Source organism: Rattus norvegicus, chromosome 1, assembly GCF_036323735.1.
Source record: "Rattus norvegicus strain BN/NHsdMcwi chromosome 1, GRCr8, whole genome shotgun sequence".
In the NCBI taxonomy this organism is placed as follows: Eukaryota; Metazoa; Chordata; class Mammalia; order Rodentia; family Muridae; genus Rattus; species Rattus norvegicus.
In genome coordinates this window covers 60,307,448-60,327,989 of record NC_086019.1, presented here as the reverse complement: position 1 = coordinate 60,327,989, position 20,542 = coordinate 60,307,448, and the positions used below count along the sequence as shown (strand labels likewise).

The 20,542-nt window shown below is 42.9% G+C and overlaps 1 protein-coding gene and 1 pseudogene across 1 annotated transcript; both read right to left on the bottom strand.

Annotated features, from left to right (window-relative positions):
- The window catches only part of LOC134485036 (sperm motility kinase Y-like), a 319,058-nt pseudogene that overhangs the window by 105,955 nt on the left and 192,561 nt on the right, over window positions 1-20,542 (bottom strand).
- LOC134485023 (sperm motility kinase Y-like) lies at window positions 4,148-9,279 on the bottom strand. The gene is made up of 2 exons (XM_063280844.1): window positions 9,247-9,279; window positions 4,148-7,655 (listed from the first exon to the last, which is right to left on the bottom strand). The coding sequence occupies exon 2, from the start codon at window positions 7,633-7,635 to the stop codon at window positions 6,667-6,669; it is 969 nt and encodes a 322-aa protein (XP_063136914.1). The 5' UTR covers window positions 7,636-7,655; window positions 9,247-9,279; the 3' UTR covers window positions 4,148-6,666.

Genomic DNA, 20,542 nt, shown 5'->3' with positions numbered 1-20,542 from the left:
AATTTTGCTGGTGTGGTGCTGGCTATGAGCTCTCCACGGTGGCAGCAACCAGGAAGATCTGCACCGCCCTTTCCGGGAGCTTCCGTGCACCAGGGTTACAGATGGTGTTTGGTGTTTTCCTCTGGCGTCAGAGATGTGTGCAGAGTGCAGTCTCTTCTGGTTTCCCAGGCGTGTCTGCCTCTCTGAAGGTTTAGCTCTCCCTCCCACAGGATTTGGGTGCAGAGAACTGTTTATCTGGTCTGTCCCTTAAGGTTCTGGTGGTGTCTCAGACGCAGCGGTCCTGCTGCTCCTGGGCCCTCCTCTGCAGGAACCCAGAGGCCTTATACAGTTTCCTCTTGGGCTAGGGATGTGGGCTGGGGTGGGCAGTGTTGGTGGTCTCCTCTGCTCTGCAGCCTCAGGAGTGCCCACCTGACCAGGTGGTGAGGTCTCTCTCCCACAGGGTTCGGGAGCAGAGAGCTGCTGCGTTTCGGGATCCGCGGGTTTGGGACTCTCGGTAAACCCCGGAAGTGCCTGGTCCTAGAGGATTTTTGCCTCTCTGTGTCCTGAGTTCACCAGGCAGGTCTCTTGCAGTAGAAAAGTTGGTCTTACCTGTGGTCCCGAGGCTCAAGTTTGCTCGTGGGGTGCTGCCTATGAGCTCTCCGCAGCGGCAGCAACCAGTGACGCTGCCTTTTTTCTTTTCTCCCTACACCCTTCTGGTGGCTCAGGTTGGACAACTAGGTGCCCATGACCAACTCCTCATTGTGGATGAATTTAGTCTGGATGGACTTTCTCAGGAAAGGTATGACTAATTGGTCACTTAAACACGTCAACTAATTGGTTAGTTTTAGTGTACTGAAGTGATAGTTTGCATTTAATTTTGAAATTTGAATTCAAAAAGAAGTGATGTAAAAGCTCTTTGTGTTTACTCACCTTCACTATAACCCTAGTTCTTAGAGCACATGAATCTCATTTTGGGTTCACTCATAAGAATGTATATTAGTATAGAACATTTCATTAAATAATTATATAAATATGTACACATATACTTAGAGCTTGTAAAATCTTTAAATATCTTAATGTTTATGTTATAGAATAGAATATATTTACCTGTTTTATAATTAATTATCATAAGTGATGTGGACAGGACATAATCTTCTGAAAGTCTGGTTTATTTCCCCAAACAGCAACCAGGCTGAGGAACCTAAGCACAAGTATTCTGAACATAGACTCCTCTATGACAGTGAGCACTGTTTCTTTATATTTTCTTCCTAGGGCAGCAGAACTCATGACTACAACCAGTTCCATGGTTACACTGGAAGTTGCAAATCAAGGCATCCTCTCTCACTGCCTGTCCACCTGTCTTACCCAGCCATTGTCCTCCATGGTGCAGAGAGGTAAGAGCTAGTGACTCAAGCCAGGTTAGCCAACATATAGTAATCCTGTATTGAGATATGGCTCCTCCTAAAGTTATCAAAATCTGGGGCTGGAAAGATGGTTCAGTATTTTACAACACCAGTGTTAGCTCACAACTGCCTAAAACTCTAATTTCAGGGGATTTGAAACCTTCTAAGTTCTTTGGACACCAGTCAAGCATTCATGTGCACACATGCTGGGCAAACACTCATACACATAAATTATTTTTATAAAGTGAGACCCTAAAAGTCCCATGTAGTAGCTCCTACCACAGCTCTTGCTCAGGTTTAAAGGAAGAAGTTAGTTGAGACTGAGTTCATGATGCTGAGAAATACTTCTGGATCATGATACAGATCAGATCTGTTGGTACGGTTTACTAGATATATTCACAGTCTGTTAGGTGCAGTATTGTGAATCCTCTTTTGACCCTGACTCAGCTTTTATTTTTACTTTTTATTTTTTCAGTTTTATTTTTATTATGCTACTCAAGTAAATTAATACTAAATTAATGAATCTGGGAAAATGAGAATTAGTTTAAATGAGTAAATAAAATGTGAAATGTTTTTTATTGAAAGCATAGTATCAAAATTATAGTTTTTAGCAGGGCATTTAAAATACATGCTTTTTAGAAAACCATTTATTTATTTCCTTTACAATCCTGTCTTCCCAGTAACCCACCATACAAATCTTCCCTCCATCACACTTTTCCTGAAATGGCAAAGGTTGTTTCGGGCTGTCAACCCCCATGAATGCTTTTTAAAAGATTATAAAACAGATACCTGAGGAAAAAGTATGCCTTTTATGCAGTTTTAAGCATCTGATTGTTTACTTCTTTACATTTCACAAAAACAGACCCCTCTACCTACCTGAAGTTAGGAGCTAAATTTCAGGAGTGACAATGCCACAAACAGCATGCATCAGTGTATAGAAAAAATCTTTTTATTCCTTTGTAGACACAGGAACAGCTGGCTACTTGGCCAGTGAGCCATAAAGCAGTGTCAGGTCTGGTTATATAACCATTCCCCAGTTTTTGTTACCTCCTCTGTGAGGAAGAAACATGCATGAAATTTTGCTAATATCTCTGGTGAGTCCCTGAAGTAGTATAGCTTCCTCTTTTCTTTTCTCAGCCTCTTACCCCTTCCAAGGAAGAGCTTCAGGAAGTTTTACCTACTTGAGCTCCACAGAGTAGAGGCTGGCAAGGGTCTCTAGTGTGACAGTGATATGTGGATCCAGAGGTCCTCAGTGGAATCTAGCACATGCAGCCAGGAGCACCTGAACTCTTCCTCCCAGTCAGTTACCCCTGCTTCCACTCTGACCAAGAGTGGTCCTGGCCATTGGGAAACCCCAGCAGAGGTGCTCCCCACCCTGTGACTGTCTCCCAGCCCATATGAACAGACCTCCCTCCACCACCTCCTCTACCACAGGTCCACTACACCAGATATTGGTGGCATTTCAGTGGATTTGCCACTCCCCCCTCCTTCTGCAAACAAGGCAGCATCCCAGTCTGCACAGGTGGCTGGGAAAAAAGAGTGAGGAGCAGCAGTGGTGGTCTGAGATATAGAAGGCCTGTCTGGACAAGGAAGCAGAGAGGAAGCACAGGGAGCAGGAGAGGAAAGGGCGACAGATGCACTCTCATTCCCTGAACTTGCTTCCTTCTCATCTTTGACCACACCGACCAAACCAGGAAAACTTTCCACACTGCAGAGGCCCCAAGAAACAGTCGTTCTGGTGTTGTAGTCCCTGCAGCAGCCCCCCACTATTGAGCACAGGGATCTGCAGTTCATAACTATCAGAAAAGAGGTGCTGTCCTCTGGGGAGTCTGTCTCCAGACCCATAAAAATAAGATGTCAGGAAGAAGCTGGAGAAGCAACAGCAAATGCACCTTGTGCATATGCTAAGCAAGGAGATCCATGAGTTGCAAAACAAGGGGGACGGTAGTGCAGAGGAGACTGACTGCCTGTGGACGCTTATGCTGGAGTGGCAGTTCCAGAAGAGACTTCAGGCCATATTTCTTGCGTTTCTCCCAGGTTCATTTCATAAAACTGTTCAAGAAGCACAACATTTGATGTTTCCATAGTAGAAATTTATAACAACAATGTTTTTGCCCTTCTGGCCTTAGACAGTTCTACAGTGGTGTCTATGGTTAAGTGCCAGGCAGTGAGAACCCAGGAGTGACATTCAGAGGTACACAGGATGACCAGCAGGTGAGGTGCTCTTGGGGCCCAGTGTCCTGAGTGCAGGTCCTCAACCTTACAGCTGCCCACTCCAGCTGTGCCTGGGATGGAGCCAGTGCTACCAACCTAGGAAGCAGCTCAGGGAGTGTGCTTAGTATGTGCCCCATTGCTTCAGTGCATGACAAGGTTAATCTGCAGGAGTAGCAAGGATTTTAGCCAGCTCACGTTCTGTATCTGAGGAAGAACATGTCTTTAAGAACATCAATATGCTCAGCTCTAGCACATATCAGCTTTATATGTCAAAGATATCATAATAAAGCTGTTTAAAACATAAAAAGTTATAGGGTAGCTCAAGGGTAGGATTACTGACCCTGAGTATTATATCTAATTACACACACACACACACACACACACACACACACACACAGACACAGACACACACACAGAAAGAGCTACAAAAGTTGGAAAAATAAACGAATCTTAAAAATATATAAATAAATGTATAATTATTAAAATCTATATGAGAGTCAATGTTTATCACCCAGCATTGAGGAAGGGGCTTAGAGAAATGAATTATCCCCCTCCAACCTCAAAAAACATACGCACACACACAATCAATGACATGTGTAATTATACCAGGAAATACCCGTATTTTATAGAATGCCATAATAGAAAGTAAGAACCATCTTTTTTGTTAAGGGTTGCCAATACATTCTATTTCCAAGGTGTGTGCAGCTGTGCCAGTCTTGTTCACTATGTGATGGAAGAGGTCCCTGACCTGTAGCCTAGAGGTGAGCAGGGGATCTTTGCTCCATTCTGAGACTGAGAAAGGCAGGATGCCCACACGAGGGTCCATAGCAGGGAAGGTTTTCAAGCTATGGATAGTCCTGGAAAAGCCTATACCAGGCACACAGTTAGCAGTGATGTGTTTGCAGGGAGTCCAAGGAACCAGCTTTGTACTGATGCAGGTGGGCAAGCATTTATCATCCACCTGCCACTCTGACAGCAATGAGAGTATTGCTTAAGTTTTATTTCATAGATTTGATCCCTGACCAAAATACCAAAAACTCCACCCCAAAGACTGCACCCTTAATGATGTAGCAAATAGAATAGTGGATGCTAGGCCAGGAACCTTTGACTCTTCTCATACCATTGTGTATTTCCGAGCAAGGAAGGAGAGGTATCAATGGACAGCAGTCTGTTTCCCCACGAGTACTCTACCACTGAGTTAGTAGCCTTAGCCCTCCTCACCTCTAGAAAAAGGGTGTCACTAAGTTGTCCAAGCTGATCTTAAACTCATGATGTAGACCAGGCTAGCCTTGAAGTTCTGATCCCCCTACCTACTGTGTGTCTTGAGTGTCTGGTATTACAGGCCCGTTTCTCTATGGATTAGTAGCCCATGGAGGAGTACATGATCCCATGACCCTGTAGTTCTCACCCTGTGGATCTATTGGCCTAAAGGGGAGATGGAGTCCATCTGAAGGGATGGGTCAACAAGACAACTCTGTAGAGTGGGGAACTCATCATTCATATTGGGTCCCTGCTGAGAAGAGGAGAAATCAAGAGGAGGGAGGAGATTGGTGTTGGGGAATCCTCCTCTTCCTCCTCTTTCTCCTCCTCCTCCTTCTGCTGCTAATGCTGCTGGTGCTATTGCTGTTTCTCCTGTTGGTGCTGTAGCTTCTGCTGGTGTCTTTTCCTTGGCCATGTGTCTGAAATCACCTCCTGTTTATACTCAGGACATGACAGAATTTCAAGATGGCACTGTGAGAGAAAAAAAGTCAATTTATTCTAAGCAAAAATCTTATGCGGTAGAATACTTAGATTACCATTTGGAGCTTTGATTGCCTTATTATTTTATCAAATCTTCTCTTCTACTTCTCAGTTAAGATTTTTGAAAGAAATCATTTAGAAATGTTACATATATATATATATATATATATATATATATATATATATATATATATCAATTGCTAGGTCTTAGGAATGAAAAAATCAGTATGCAAAACAATATGCATGCATGCAGGATTCTGACCATCAACAATAACCAACAAACTAGGTTGTTGATACTTATTCAGTGACAAACCTTGTTATTAATTTTAAGGCTTAAAGGAGTGGGATGTTACATTTGAAAACATAAGACTCTGTTCTGCAGCACTTGTGATTGATGACCACATGTGCTAGAACCAGTAGCCCATGGATGAGTCCATGAGCCCATGAATCTCTAGTCCTCACCCTGTGGGAGCTATTGGCCTAAGGGGGAGCTGGAGTCCATCTGAAGGGATGGGTCAACAAGAAAACTCTGTAGAGTGGGGAATTCATATTGAGTCCCTGCTGGGAAGAGGAGAAATCAAGAAGAGGGAGAAGGCTTTGTGTTGGGGAAACCTCATAAAAGAACTTAGAGAAGATACAAGGTAAGAATTGTGGGGAAAATGGAAACCAGAGACAGAGGAAGGACCAGCATAGAGCAAACTAGAAAGGACAAAGCACGAAGGTACCTGGGCTGTGCCTGCTGCTTGTTATCTGGACTCTCCCTGTGGCTCATTTCTGGGGTGAGATTCTGTTCTGCCCCAGGCGAGGTTTCTTTCTCCTTGGCAAGCAGCAACAAAGCTTTATCAGGGCATTTGCTATATTCCTGGTCCACCCCTTAAAACCTCTGTGCCCGACCCTGCTGGAGATGGGCTTATCCTCTAATGGGACTCTGTGGGAGAGTAGATTATCTTCTTTTATTTCCTTGTTGCTACTCTTCTCACTGAAGATGCTTGTTGTTTGAATGTATGGGACACTCATGGCACATTTGTGATAGTGGTCCTGTGTAGGTGTCATCGGTAGTGGCCTGAGACGACCAGCCACAGTGGACCTTCTTCCTCCTTTTGTATGAACCTTCTGGCCATAATGAGATAAGTGACCTTGGGAGAATGACACCTGCAAGGTGTCAAGGACTGGCAAGCTTCCACTCCTCTTTCTTTGTAATCTAAAAGCAGCAGCAGGATCAAGGCTAGGAAATGGGGCTGCAATGGGACTCACTTGCTGTGCCTGGGCTGTGCAGCCATACCCCGGGAGAGCCTGCTGTTGTAGGAAGCAATAAGTTGCCATTTCCTCATTATATTTTTCTTTTTATTAGGGAGTATTTTATTACAGAGGCTTGAAATCCCATGCATTTCATCGCACCCAAAATTTCAGGGTCTGGCCTGAGGGGAAGCAGTTCTTCACAACGAACTGTGAACCCCTTCCCGTGTTCTTTGAACCAGGCGTGTTTCATCACCTCACTGGCTGTTGGTCTATACATTGGATTTACTGTTAGTAATTGACTAAGGAGGATCTCCAGTTCTTCTGAAACCCCACAGGGGGCAGGATACACCCCTGCAACAACTTGTTTTTGTAATTCTTGGATGATCACAGAATCAAATGGGAGCTTTCCCACTACCATATAATACAAGACCACTCCTATTGTCCACATATCATTCTTCATCCCGTCATACAGAAGTCCAAGGAAGCGTTCCGGGAAACCAAAAGAATATGCACCGCAGTGCTGGTTTAGCATTTGTCCAGGTTGTGTTTCGGTGCTAAGCCCAAAGTCGATGACTTTGACCTTTTTGTTTTTATCAATCATTATATTGTCCACTTTCAGGTCTCGGTGAACAATCCCCTTTTCATGGCAGTAGCTCACTGCTGATAATATCTGTTCAAATATTTGCCGGGCCTCATCCTCCTCTATATGCCCTGACTCCCTGATGTATTGGTAGAGTTGTTGGCCTTCCACCAGCTCCATTATGAGGTATATTCTAGTTTTGTTTTCAATGACTTGTAAGAGAGAATCAATGTTGGGGTGGTTGATCTTTCTCATTATGTTTGCTTCTGTCATGGCTGGCCGGAACCACTGCTTGTTCTTTCGGAGAACTTTGACCGCCACTGGGGTTCCTGTGAGCTGGTGGTGGGACAGGAGGACCTTGGCATAGCTTCCTTTTCCAATAGTCTTCAGTACTTTATATTGGGAATGAAAGGTTCCCTCCTGAGAGATACTGGGATCGGGACTAGAAGGTGGTAACTCCTCCTCAGTCTCTGTAGGCATTTTATCAGTACTAATGCTACCTAAAAATAACAAACAAATGGAATCAAATAATGAAAAAGATGGAGCAATTCAGGAACTAAAATTACTCATGTGGAACCTAAAAGAAACAAATGAAACAAAAAGAAAAAAATAATAACAAAGAAAAGACTAGACTAGAAAAATAGAGTAAAATTATGAACAGGGGGAAATATGAAGAATCATCAGTAAAAGCCACCCAAATAACCATCCCCAAAAGAGAAAGCCAAGAGCACACAAATACTAAATGTAATGATGAAAATAAAAATCGTTATACTACAATAGGATTGGGCGGCCAAAACTGATCAATACTGTGAATGGATTGTTTGAAGAAAAAGGTCAGATAAAAGAAATGAGAGGAGAAAGACTGAGTATAAGACAAAACAAACAAATGTAAAAAGCCAACACTTAAGGGAAAACTCCATTGAATTTCAGGACCTAGTGATCCACAAAAATCCACAACTCTCCAGAGCAAAATACTGAAAATTAAAATTAACCAAGCACAAGGAATAAGGCAGTTAAATATCAGTGAACAGTAAACCTTAAACAAAGGCCGAAGAGTCAAGGTGTCACAAAGGGCAAATTTGTATCAAGTCTAAGCCAATGATTGCTTGTACTCAATAAATAGAGAAACAGAAATAATGTAAAAGGATGAAACTGCAGGACATTGAAAGTGGAGATAGAGTGAATCATCCGACTGCAGAACCGTAAATAATCAAAGCAATAATATAGCATGTGAGAACATAAAAACCACCACCAAAATGAATCCAGCAATCCATAATAAATAAATAAATAAATACATAAATAAATACATAAATAAATACATAAATAAAACAAAACCACAATAAGGAAATAGTCAGTGGTCTTGAGAATATATGGCCTAATTCTATCTCTTAATCACATAGAAAAAAAATCAATCCATAAATAAGCAGCCAGCAGTCTACGTAGGCCTTTAATCTGATATTATGGGGTTGGCATATCAAATTCCTGGGAGCCACTGGAGACCCAAGACAGGTACTTGGGCAGCTGCAGGCCAGTGAGAGAGCCTGTCTTGAAAATGAGGTTGAGGACCTTCCTCAGGAACAGGAGCCGGGGTGACTTCTAGCCTCTACACTCTTTTGCACTGAGGTACAGGTAATATAGATACAAGGGGCAAAAGGGGATGGGCACGTGCGTGCACACACAAACACGCACACACACACACACACACACACACACAGGCACACACACAGACAAACGCCCAGATTCATACAAAACACAATCACTTAGGAACAGGCATACACATACTTACACACAAGTAAACCTCAAAAAATGCACATCACAGACACACACACACAGGGACACACACACACACACAAAAGAGGTGGTACACACATACAAACATACACACAAACAAACCTGTAAGCTCACACACTCCTACATATACTGACAAACATACAAGCGAAAGTGTACACACACTCACACACAGGCAAATATGTCAGCACACACTCTCTTACACACACTGATACATACACATATACACAGTACAGTAAAATCCAATACAACCACACACAGCTCACAAGATACAAACAAGTCGCAGAGGGCTCCACTCCACACCTCCTCTCAAAGCACTCAAAGAAATCCAGGCCTGGCAACAGCTTAACATCTGTTGGCTGGGACGCCTCACAGTCGCTCCTCATGAGGTCACAATAGGACCTGTCATGACATGGTTGGGAAGGGCTTCAAGGCTCTGGCTTCTGTGGGCTATGGAGAGATTTAAGGCTTTTAGAAATCAAAGCCTGTAAGATGTTTACCTCTCCTCAGTTCTCTGTTTTGAATGTTTTCTATGCCTCCTGCTTCAAAGTCGTCATGTCTACACTCAGGGTGTCATTTTTCATTGAATTCTGAATGATTAGCCTCAAACTAATGGTACACTGTTAAAAAAAAATTAAAAAAAAACAAAGCTGTGTTTCTAAACTGACCGATCAAGATGACACTGATTTCATAAATCCTCAGAAAGTCTCTAGGTTATCATCAAGCACCTTAGACAAAGCTGCAGGGATAGGCAGAGCACTTGCCTCCCAAGGGTAAGGAATTGAGTTTCAATCCCCCAAACCCCCATCAATGTTGGGTGCATCAGCAAAGCCCATAAGCTCAGCATCTGTGGAGTGGGGAGGGGTTGGGGCTTGAAGACAGGTGGTCTGACATGCAGGCCTGAGGACCTGTCCAGAGGATGGCCTCTGACAGGACAGGGGGTAGTGGTATGCATGGACACCTAGGCACATAAGGGGGTATGCATATACAGGCAGACACTTCCTATCACACAGAGGTTGGCATGATGTATAGAAAACCAAGTCCATCCTGAGTGTAGGGCTCACTTTAAATATTAAGGTCCAGTGATGGAACCGGCATGTATGAGGACAAGGAGCTCTGTGCAACCTGGGACCAGAAGGAACAGAGTGGCTATGCTGACACAGTTGAAATGAATTCTCAATCACAGTCTGTGACAGCCAGGTCACAGGACCCAGTCTGCTGTGTTATTTGTGAGCAGCCAGTGCAGCCAGAAGCTAACTATTGAGCACTGACTGGCCCAAGCCCAGAAAGGGTCTCTGTTTCTCAGAGTGCTGGGGGCAGTGCAGTGTGTACCCCTTTCCTTCTGAAGACTCTTCTGGGGTTTGGAGTCCCCTGTAGAGGACTCTCATGGCTGCAGACACTAAGCCTGGGAGGAAAGATCCTCATCTGTAGAGTTCACTGAAAGGCCTGAGAGCAGAAAAGGAAAGAAACAGCAAAGTGTGCCACATCTGCTCACTGTGGTTCAGCTTCTGCCTTTGCAGCTGAGCTCAGGTGCCCTGGAGTCCTCCCTAGCCTGAGTCAGTGATCTCAAGTTTAAGTCCCTACTTCCTGGTTTGTAGTATCAAACAAAGCACAGTTTCAGGGAAGAAAAGCTGTGAACACCATCTAGACATTGTTGTCTACATTTGAGGGGCACTGTTGAGCCCCAAAGGGAGCAAGGGTTACAAGGTCAGGTATTATAGGAATGGCCAGGGTTGGAATCCAAGTTCCAATCTCCCTTTGCTCTGGGCAGAGGGTAGGCCTGCAATTGGTTCCTGCTGTGTACATGGGGAGAATCAAAGGGTCTTATGGGATCGCTGGCACAGACCTGCCCAAGCATGGCTTAGGGAGCCTCACACCAACTCAATATTTGATGTGTTCCCAGGTTTGTCTACCACCCTCAGCTGTGTGCCATTTTCCCTGCCTCCTGCAAGGGACTCTAAATATCTTCCTATAAAAGCGATCAAGGAGGAGTTGCACAAGGACAGGTGGGGCTCTGTGGGGAGGTTCACATGGGCTAACACATTAGAGGGCCACAGTCCCAGGACTGATGCTGGATGGACACTCTCCTCTGACATCCAACAGAGAGATCTTCACAGAGATCAAAAGAAGGCTTCTCTGAATAGCTGTGCAGAGCACCTCTGATTCATGGACTTAGGACTGACACCCATAGGATGCTTTTGAGGAGCCGATTGTGATTCAAGGGCTCATCTGCCTGGGTCCATGTGCCTCTAGAGATGAGCCCAGGACTTGGCTGTGGCTGGTTATGGGGTCAGATCAGAGGATGGGAGGGGGCTTGTCCTTGGCTCCTGGGAGTATAGCAATTTTTCTTTCCCTGCCCCTACTTTTTTTGCTTTTCTTTCCTTGGCATAAGGAGGGACTGGAAGAAGTCTGTCTATGGGGAGTGAGGCTGGCTGGGAAACTGCTCGCTGTTCTACATTGTCATGCTGCTGGGTGCTTGGGGTGGTTGGCAGGATAACCTCTGCACCATTCCAGTCTGCTTCTCTCCACTTTATCCATGCATCCCTGTCCCTGCGCTGGGAGACCTGGATAAAAAAGTGCAACCTATAGCTTCCAGTCCAGGGATGGAGTCACTCAGTGAATGGATTCCAGATGGTTATGTGTAAAGCTGCATCGAACAGGGTAGTTACTGAACATGTGGGTACATGTAGGAAGATACTGCACTGCACCCACCCACATTTCATATAAAACCAATCCTCATGCTCAGGTACTAATTGGTTCTTTTTATACCTTTCACCATTTTTGCTATTCACTGTACTGTTAAGGGTGAATTTTGATTGTTTCACTTCTGCAAAAAGACAGAGTTTAGCATTGGAGACTCCCTACAGCCTGGCTGGAAGGGAGGCCTACACCCATGTTTCCTTCTAGGAAAAAGCTCTTTCATAGGATGCCTCCCTGAGTCCCAGGATGTGTGGAGGTCTCTGTGCCCTACCCAGGGTTGACCTCAGTATATTAATGGGAGCAGAGGCTTCTCTCTGATAGAACAGTACCACCCTCCTGCAAGATGTCTATGATGGTTTGTATATGCTTAGCTCAGGGAGTGGCAATATTAGGAGGCGTGGTCTTGTTAAAGTAGGTGTGTCACTGTGGGCATGGGCTTTAAAACCATTTTCCTATCCACATGCAAGCCAGTCTTCCCCAAGCAGCCTTCAGATGAATATGTAGACCTCTCACTGACTCTGGCACCATGACTGCCTGGATGCTGCCATGCTCCCAGCTTGATGATACTGGACTGAGTCTCTGAACCTGCAATCCTGTGTCCATTAATGTTGTCCTTATAAGAACTGCATTGGTCATGGTGTGTCTGTTCTCAGCAGTAAACCCCTAACTGAGACAATGTCAATGTTCCCTGCTCCAGCTTCCTGGCTATAGAAGCTTCACACATGAGCGGCATTCTCTTGGGATATGGGCCTAATAGGCTCTAGGCTGTCTGCTTGATCTGAGAGTGTTAGGACATCCTGCTCCTAAGGGCATTGTTACTGTTCCCATGCAATACTGTGAAAACATCAGCAGGCTCATGCTTTCTTACCCCCCTGAACACAATGCTGCCTTTTCCAGGAGTGGATCCAACAGCTCTCAGAACCTCCTCAGGAACTATGTGTTACCCAAGGATTACCTGCACCTGCTTACACACCCCATTCTGTGTCCTGAAAACTTTTCAAAGCCCATTCATCAGAGACTGGTGAGTTCAGGACAGTAGTCCCAAGTGTCTTGTCCTACGCTGACAGTTCATTCTCATGAGGCATCACTTACCCTTGACAGAGGATTTTTCCAAGGGGCATTGGATGTGCAGGAGAATTGTGTGTGCTGACTCCTGTCAGATCAGCACAGGATACCATCAAGGCCCCATTTGCTCTTGATTTTGGAACTCATGGTCTTGGCACTGTCTTGTTGGTATTTAGGTCCCTGTCAGTCCCTAATTGAATTTTAGCATGGGAACCCAGGGCAGTTGTCTTCAAAGATATTCCTAGTATGGGCCACATCTTCACCTTGCCAGACATAAAGCACAACAAAACACCAGGCAGGCAGAGAACCCTCAGGGGCTGGAACTGGAATGTTCACACACTCTGGCTTGACCTTGGCCAGCACAGATTCAGAGAACATCTTCTATGTAGGAAGATCTCCTTCCTCCTCTCAGAGTTTAGGACATCTAGAGTTAGGCTAAGGTGCTGGCACAATGTGAGCAGAGGCAGCACTCTGGGCTTGTTCAGTGTCAGAACCTCCCTGCCACCCCTGTATCACAGTCACAGCAGCCCATCTCATGAGAATTCTAGGGCTGCTGATATCCTGGATGAATAATAATAATAATAATAATAATAATAATAATAATAATAATAATAATCCTACGTTTGTTTGTTTATTTATTCATTTATTCATTTGATATATATATATATATATATGTGTGTGTGTGTGTGTGTGTGTGTGTGTGTGTGTGTGTGTGTGTGTGTGTGTCTGTATACATATATACAATGTCGCTGTCTTTAGAAATACCAGAGAGGGCATCAAATCTCATCAGAGATATTTGTGAGCCACAATGTGGTTGCTGGCATTTGAACTCAGGACTTCTGGAAGAGCAATCAGTTCTCTTAACACTGAGCAATCTTTCCAATTTCCAGTCTAACTTTCTTAATTCCAGTACTGTATTCTTTCTTTAGGTTACATCCTGATCCCAGCCACTCTCCCTCCTCCTTTCCCAGTGCCACCTTACAAATCCTTCTCATCATAATGCTCTCCCTTCTCTTTGTAGAAGGGCAGACTCCCTAGGTACCACCTTGCCCTGGGGCATCTACTCCCAACAGTATGAGGCACCCCCTGTCCCACAGATTTACAATCAGGCTGCCCAGGTATGGGGAAGGGGTCCCATGGCAGGCAAGAGAGACTGAAACAGTCCTGGATCTAATTGTCAGATGACCCACATGGAGACCAACTGCAGATAGCTACACCTGGCCCTGGGGTTGGTTGCCCAGGCTCTAGCATACTCCATGGTCCAAGGTATCTGACTGTAGGGGACTTCTTGTAGTGTTTTAACCCCTCTAGTCTGCTCACCACTCTCCCCCACTCTTCCACAAGACTTCCCAAGCTCCATCTGAGGACTGACTGTGGCCTTCAGCTGCTGAGTGAAGCCTCTCCAGAGACAGGTGTGCTACTTTTCTGTCTGCAAGTAAATCAGAGTAACGTAAGTACTGTCAGAGGTTGTCTCTGTCACATGAGATGGATCTCACTTTGGGGCAGTCATTGATTGGTTGGTCCCTCAATATCTGCTTTACCTTTATCCCTGCACACTTATTGGCAAAACAGATTTTGAGTTGAAGGTGTTGTGAGTGCATTGATGTCCTCTTCCTCTGCTAGAAGTTATTTCTTGCTACAGGAGGTGGCCATTTCCATCTTCTGCTCCAGTAGGAATCTAAGCTAGAGTCACCCCCATAGACTCCCCCATCCTCTCCCTTACCAGGCATCCAGCAAGTCACCAGAGATCCCTGAACACTCCTGCCCAGACAATTTGTAATCTCACTCCTAGTCCTCTTCCAAACCCCTCTCCCTAGACCTGACCAGCATTTCCATCTCCTTTCCTGCCTCTTCTCTTACCCTGTTCCATCACTTCATCCTTCTTAGACTATTTTGTTTCTCCTTCTTGTGAGATCCACACCTCCTCACTCAGGCCCTCCTTCTTCCTTCATGCCTATCAACCTGTTATCCTGCACTTTATGGTTAATGTCCACTTATAAATGACATACATTTTTCTGTGGTTCTGGGTTACCTCACTCAGGATAACATTCTCAAGTTCATCCATTTACCTACAAAATTCATAATGTATTTATTCTTAATAGCTGACGAGTATTCCATTGTGTAGATATACAATATTTCCTGTATCCATTCTTCAGTAGGGGGACATACAGGTTGTTTTCAGTTCTTGGACATTACAGATAAAACCACTATTAACATAGTTCATCAAGCGTCCTTGTGGGATGGTGGGTCACCATTTGATTATATGTCCCAGGGTTGTTTTGCTAAGTCCAGATGAAAACTGATTCCCAGTTTTCTGAGAAACTGCCAATATGATTTCGAAAATGGATGTACAAGTTTTCAATCCAAGCAGCAATGGAGTAGTGTTCCCACTATTCCACATCCTCATCAGCATGTGCTGGATGTCACTTTAGATTTTTATTTTATCCATACTGATGCACATAAGTTGGAATCCCAGGGTGCTTTTGATTTGGATATACCTGATGACCAAGGATGGTGACCAGTTCTTTAAGTGGCTCTTGGCCATTCAATTTCTGCTGATGAATTTATCTCTGCACCACATTATTAGGTTAGGATATTTGGTCTCTTGTAGTTTCAATTGTTATTTATGTAATTTTAATATTAGCCTTTTGTGCACTATAGGGTTGGTGAAGATCCTCTTCCAACCTGTATGCAGACATTTCTATTAAGTGTTTTGTTTTACTTACAGAAGCTTTTCAGTTTCATCAAGTTTCATTTATTAATTGTTGATCTCAATATCTGAGCGCCATTGGTGTTCTGCTCAGGAAGTTGTCTCCTGTACCAATGTGCTCAAGCCTATTTCTCACTTTTTCTTGTATCAGATTTGATGTATAAGGTTTTATTTTGAGGTCTTTGATCCACTTGGACATGTGTTTTGCACAGGTTTATAGATAAGGCTCATTGCATTCTTCCCTATGCCTATATCCAATTAAACCAGCACCACCTGTTCAAGATGCTTTCTTATTTTTTGTCATATGATTTTGCCCACTTTATTGACAATAAGCATCCATACTTGTGTGGGTTTATTTCAGGGCCTTGGATTTCATTTTATTGATCAGCCTGCCTGTTCCTATACCAATACTGTAGTTTTATTGCTATAGCTCTGTAGGACAGCAGTAAATCAGAGATGGTGATTCCTCCTGAAATTCTGTTATTGTTCAGGAATGTTTTAGCTTTCTTGGGTTTATTAAATCTTTCACTTGAAGTTGAGAATTTCACTGTTAAGGTTTGTAAAGACTTGTTTTGGTATTTTAATGGGTATTGCATTCACTTTCTGATATCTTTCAATTGTTTTTTTCAGAGATTTAAAATTTTTGTCATACAGATCTTGCACTTTCTTAGAGTTACACTAAGATATTTATATTATTTGTTGCTATTGTAAAGAGCAATGTTTCCCTAATTTATTTGTCAGCCCCTTCATTGTTTGTTTAAAAGAATGGTACTGATTTTTTTTAGTTAATGTTGTATCCACCCACTTTACTGAAGGTATTTATCAAATGTAGGAGTTCTGTGATAGAATTTTTTGGGGCTCTTGTACATACTATGATATCATCACAAATGCCAATATGATATCTTCTTCCCTTCAAATGCATATCTCGTTTTTCACATTTAGTTGTCTTATTCCTCTAGCCTGAACTTCAAGAACTATATTGAAATGTTAGGGAGAGGGTGGCCAGCCATGCCCTGCCCCAGAGTTTATGGGAATTATTTTAAGTTTCTCTCTATTTAGTTTGACATTGGCTAGTGGACTGCTGTATATTACTTTGTGTTCATGTATTCTTCTGTATCCTTCTCTCTGTGTAAGTTTCACATGATGGACTGTCACGTTTTGCCAAAGGCCTTTTCAGAATCTACTGAGATGATCATGAGATTTTTTAAAATTAAACAATTTATTCATTTAATTTCAAATGATATCCACTTCCTTGTTGCCCCTCCGCAATCACCCATTCCATCCTCCCCATGCCCCTCAGCTTGGCGTCTATGAGGGAGCTCCTCCACTCTCTCCCCTACTCCTGCCTGACCACTCTAACATTCCCCTATGCTGGCATATCAAACCTCCACAGGACCAGGGGCCTCCTCTCCCATTGATGTCAGTGAAAGCCATGTATCTGGAGCCATGGTTCCCTCCATGTGTATTCTTTAGTTTTTGCTTTGTTCTTCGGAGCTCTGTGTGTCCAGTAACCTGATAATGTTTTTCTTATGGGGCTGAATTCCCTCAGGTCCTTCAGTCCTTCACCTAGCTCTTCCAGTGGGTTCCCCAGGCACAGTCTGATTGTTGGCTGTAAGTATCTACAGCTGTATGGGTCAAGTGCTGGTACAACCTCTCAGGGAATAGCAATAGCAGGCTTCTGTCAGTAAGCACATCTTGACATCAGTAATAGTGTCTCAGTTTGGTATCTGCTCATGGGATGGAATCCTAGGTGGAGCACTGAAGGAAAGGAATGGCCTTTCCTTCAGTGTCTGTTCTATTTTTTTATTGCTGTCTTTACTTTGGACTTGAACATACCTAGGTTAAAAATTTGAAATGAGGAGTTGGGGATTTAGCTCAGTGGTAGAGCGCTTGCCTAGCAAGTGCAAGGCCCTGAGTTCGGTCCCCAGCTCCGAAAAAAAAGAAAAAGAAAAAAAATTTAGGATGATTGTGTGGCCCCTTTGCCTATGTGGGGCTGTGTCTATCTAGTGGAGGTGTCTATACAGATTGCAGGTCCCCCTTGTTGCATACGTTAGATAAAGTCAACCTTTTGCATCCTGGGGGACTCTCACTACCCTAACATCTGGGACTTTGTAGTGGCTACACCCAGTTCATCATTCCCCACTGCTACATACTTTTAATCAATTTCCTGAAACTCTAATTCGCTCATGTCTTTTCTATCACCTGATCCTGTCCTCCCCACAACCCTGCATATGTATCTACCACTACTCTCTTGCTCACAGGTCCCTGCCTTGCTCTACCTCCTGTGATTATTTTGTTCCCTGTACTATGTGGGAATGAACATCCACACTTTGGTCTTCCTTCTTCTTTTTTTTTTTTTCGGAGCTGGGGACCGAACTGAACCCAGGGCCTTACGCTTCCTAGGCAAGGGCTCTACCACTGAGCTAAATCCCCAACCCGGTCTTCCTTCTTCTTAAGCTCCATATGGTTTGTGAGGTTTATTGTGGCATATTGAGCTTTTGGGGGTAATAACAACTTATGAGTTTGTACACAGCTTGTGTCTGGGTTACCTCTCTCAAGTTTATATATTTTAGATCTATTCATTTCCCTGTAATTTCGTGAAGTCATTGTTTATACTAACTTGGTAGTACTCTAATGTGCAAATGCATCTCAATTTCTATATCCATGCTTCCATTGAGGTACATGTGGATTGGTTACAACGTCTAGATAGTATAAATAAGGCTTATATAAACATAAGAGAGCATGGGGCCTTGTTATATGTTGGAACATCTTTGAGGATTTATGTCTAGTAGTGTTATAGCTAGTTGTTCATGTAGAACTATTTTTAATTTTCTGAGGAAGCACTGAATTGATTTCTAAAGTGATTTTAACAGCTTGCAGTTCTACCAGCAGTAGAAGAGTGTTGATCTTTCTCCACATCCTTGCCAGCATTTCCTGTCACCTGTGGTTTTGATCTTAGTCATTGCTGTGCTGTGGATTGTGAGGGTCATTTTGATTTACACTTCCCTGAAGAGGAAGGATGTTGAACACTTCTTTAAGTGCTTCTCATCCTTTCAAGGCTCCTTAGTTGAGAATTCTTTGTTTAGCTCTGTACACCGTTTGAAAAATATTGTTTTTGGATTTTTGGAGACTAACTTCTGAATTTTTGTGTATTTTTTTTTAATTTTTTTTTTATTTTTTTTGTGTATTTTTTATATTAGCTCTCTATCAAATGTAGGATCAGTAGAGATCTTTTCCCAATCTCTGGATTGCCATTTTCTCCTAATGATTAAGACCTTTGCCGTACAGATACTTTTCAATTTTATGAGGTCCCATTTGTCGAATGGTGATTTTAGAACATAAGCCATTGGAATTCTAGTCAGAAATTTCCCCCTGTGCCAATGTGTTTGAGGCTCTTTCCCACGGTCTCTTCTATTATATTCAGCATGTCTGGTTTTATATGGAGGTTCTTGATCCACTTGGACTTGAACATTGTACAAGGAGTTGAGAATAGATAAATTTGCACTCTTTTCATGCTCACCGACAGTTCAACCAACACCTTTGGTTGAAAATGCTGTTTTTTTTTTTTTTATGCCAGATGGATTTGGCTTCTTTGTCACAGATTAAGTTCCCATCCATGTGTAGGGTTATTTTCTGGGTTGTACATTGCATTACTTTGATCTACTTTCCTGTCCCTGTACCAATAACTGTTTGTTTTTTAAAATTATTACTCTGTAGTACAGGTTGAAGTCAGGAATGCTGATCTCCCAGAATTTCTTTTATTGTTGAGAATATTTGCCCTATCCTGTGTTTTTTTGTCATTCTAGATGAATTTGAGAATTGCTCTAACTCTATGAGGAAGTGAGTTGGAATTTTGACGGGGATTGCATTGAATCTATAGACTGCTTTTGGTAAGATGGCCATTTTACTCTCTTTATCCTGCTGCTCCAAGAGCATGGGAGATCTTTCCATCTTCTGGGGTCTTCTCCAATTTCTTTCATCGGAGACTTGTCCCTGTTGTACAGATCTTTCACTTGCTTGGTTAGAGTCACGCTGAGGTATTTTATATTATATGTGACTAATGTGAAGGGTGCTGTTTCCCTAATTTTTCTCAGCCCATTATTTTTTTGAGTAGGGGAAGACAGGTGATTTGGTAGAGTGAATTTTCTATCCAGGCACTCTGCTTAAGTTGTTTATCAGCTGGAGGAGTTCTGGTACAATTTTTTCTGGTCACATGTTTATACTACCATTTCATCCACCAATAGTGATATCTTAACTTCCTCTTTCCCAATGTGTATCCCTTTGATCTCTTTTTGTTCTCCTATTGCTCTGTCTATAAACTCTTGTAATATATTGTATAGATAGGGGCAGAGTGTGCAGGCTTGCCTTGTTCCTGATTTTAGTGGGATTGCTTCAAGTTTCTCTACTTTTTGTTTGGTATTGGCTGTTTGTTGTATATGGTTATATATTTACGTAAGTATGAATGTGTATGACCAAATACATACATATATATATATATATATATATGCGTGTGTGTGTGTGTGTGTTTGTGTGTGTGTGTGTGTGTATGGACATTCATTCAGGTTATATGTCCTCTGCCCTTGAAACACTGAATTACATTAATCAGGGTTGTTCTAGCTCTCAGTATTATAAAGGGGAAAAGTTTGTGGAAATGGTGTACTTTTAAACTACCCCCATAATTAAGTAGGTTTACATTGCCAAAACATTTAAATTCTGATGCTTAATGAAATTGAGCACCCTCACTTTGTTATTTTCTTTCTCCCTTATAAGTGTGGCTATGTTGGACCACCATATACATCTGTGTACATAGGTGCGTGTGGAGGCTTGCCCTGAGGTTGACGGAAATTATCCTCTCATTACTCTCCCTTGCTCAATGAAAGAGAGTCTCTCAATGGCTAAGCTGGCTGCCTGTTCTTCCTAGCATTTATGTAATCATCAGTTGATCACTGAGCCATCAGTAGTGCACATATTTATTTTTGAAAGTCACAGTCAAGAGTTTATTTTGCCCCTTTTCTGCATGGAATTCTTTCTTGGTTTATTACTCTTTTGATATATTTTAAGTTGTACTCATACCTTTTTGGCCAGGTTGGTTATAGGGTTATTCCACAAATCCTGCCCTTTTCT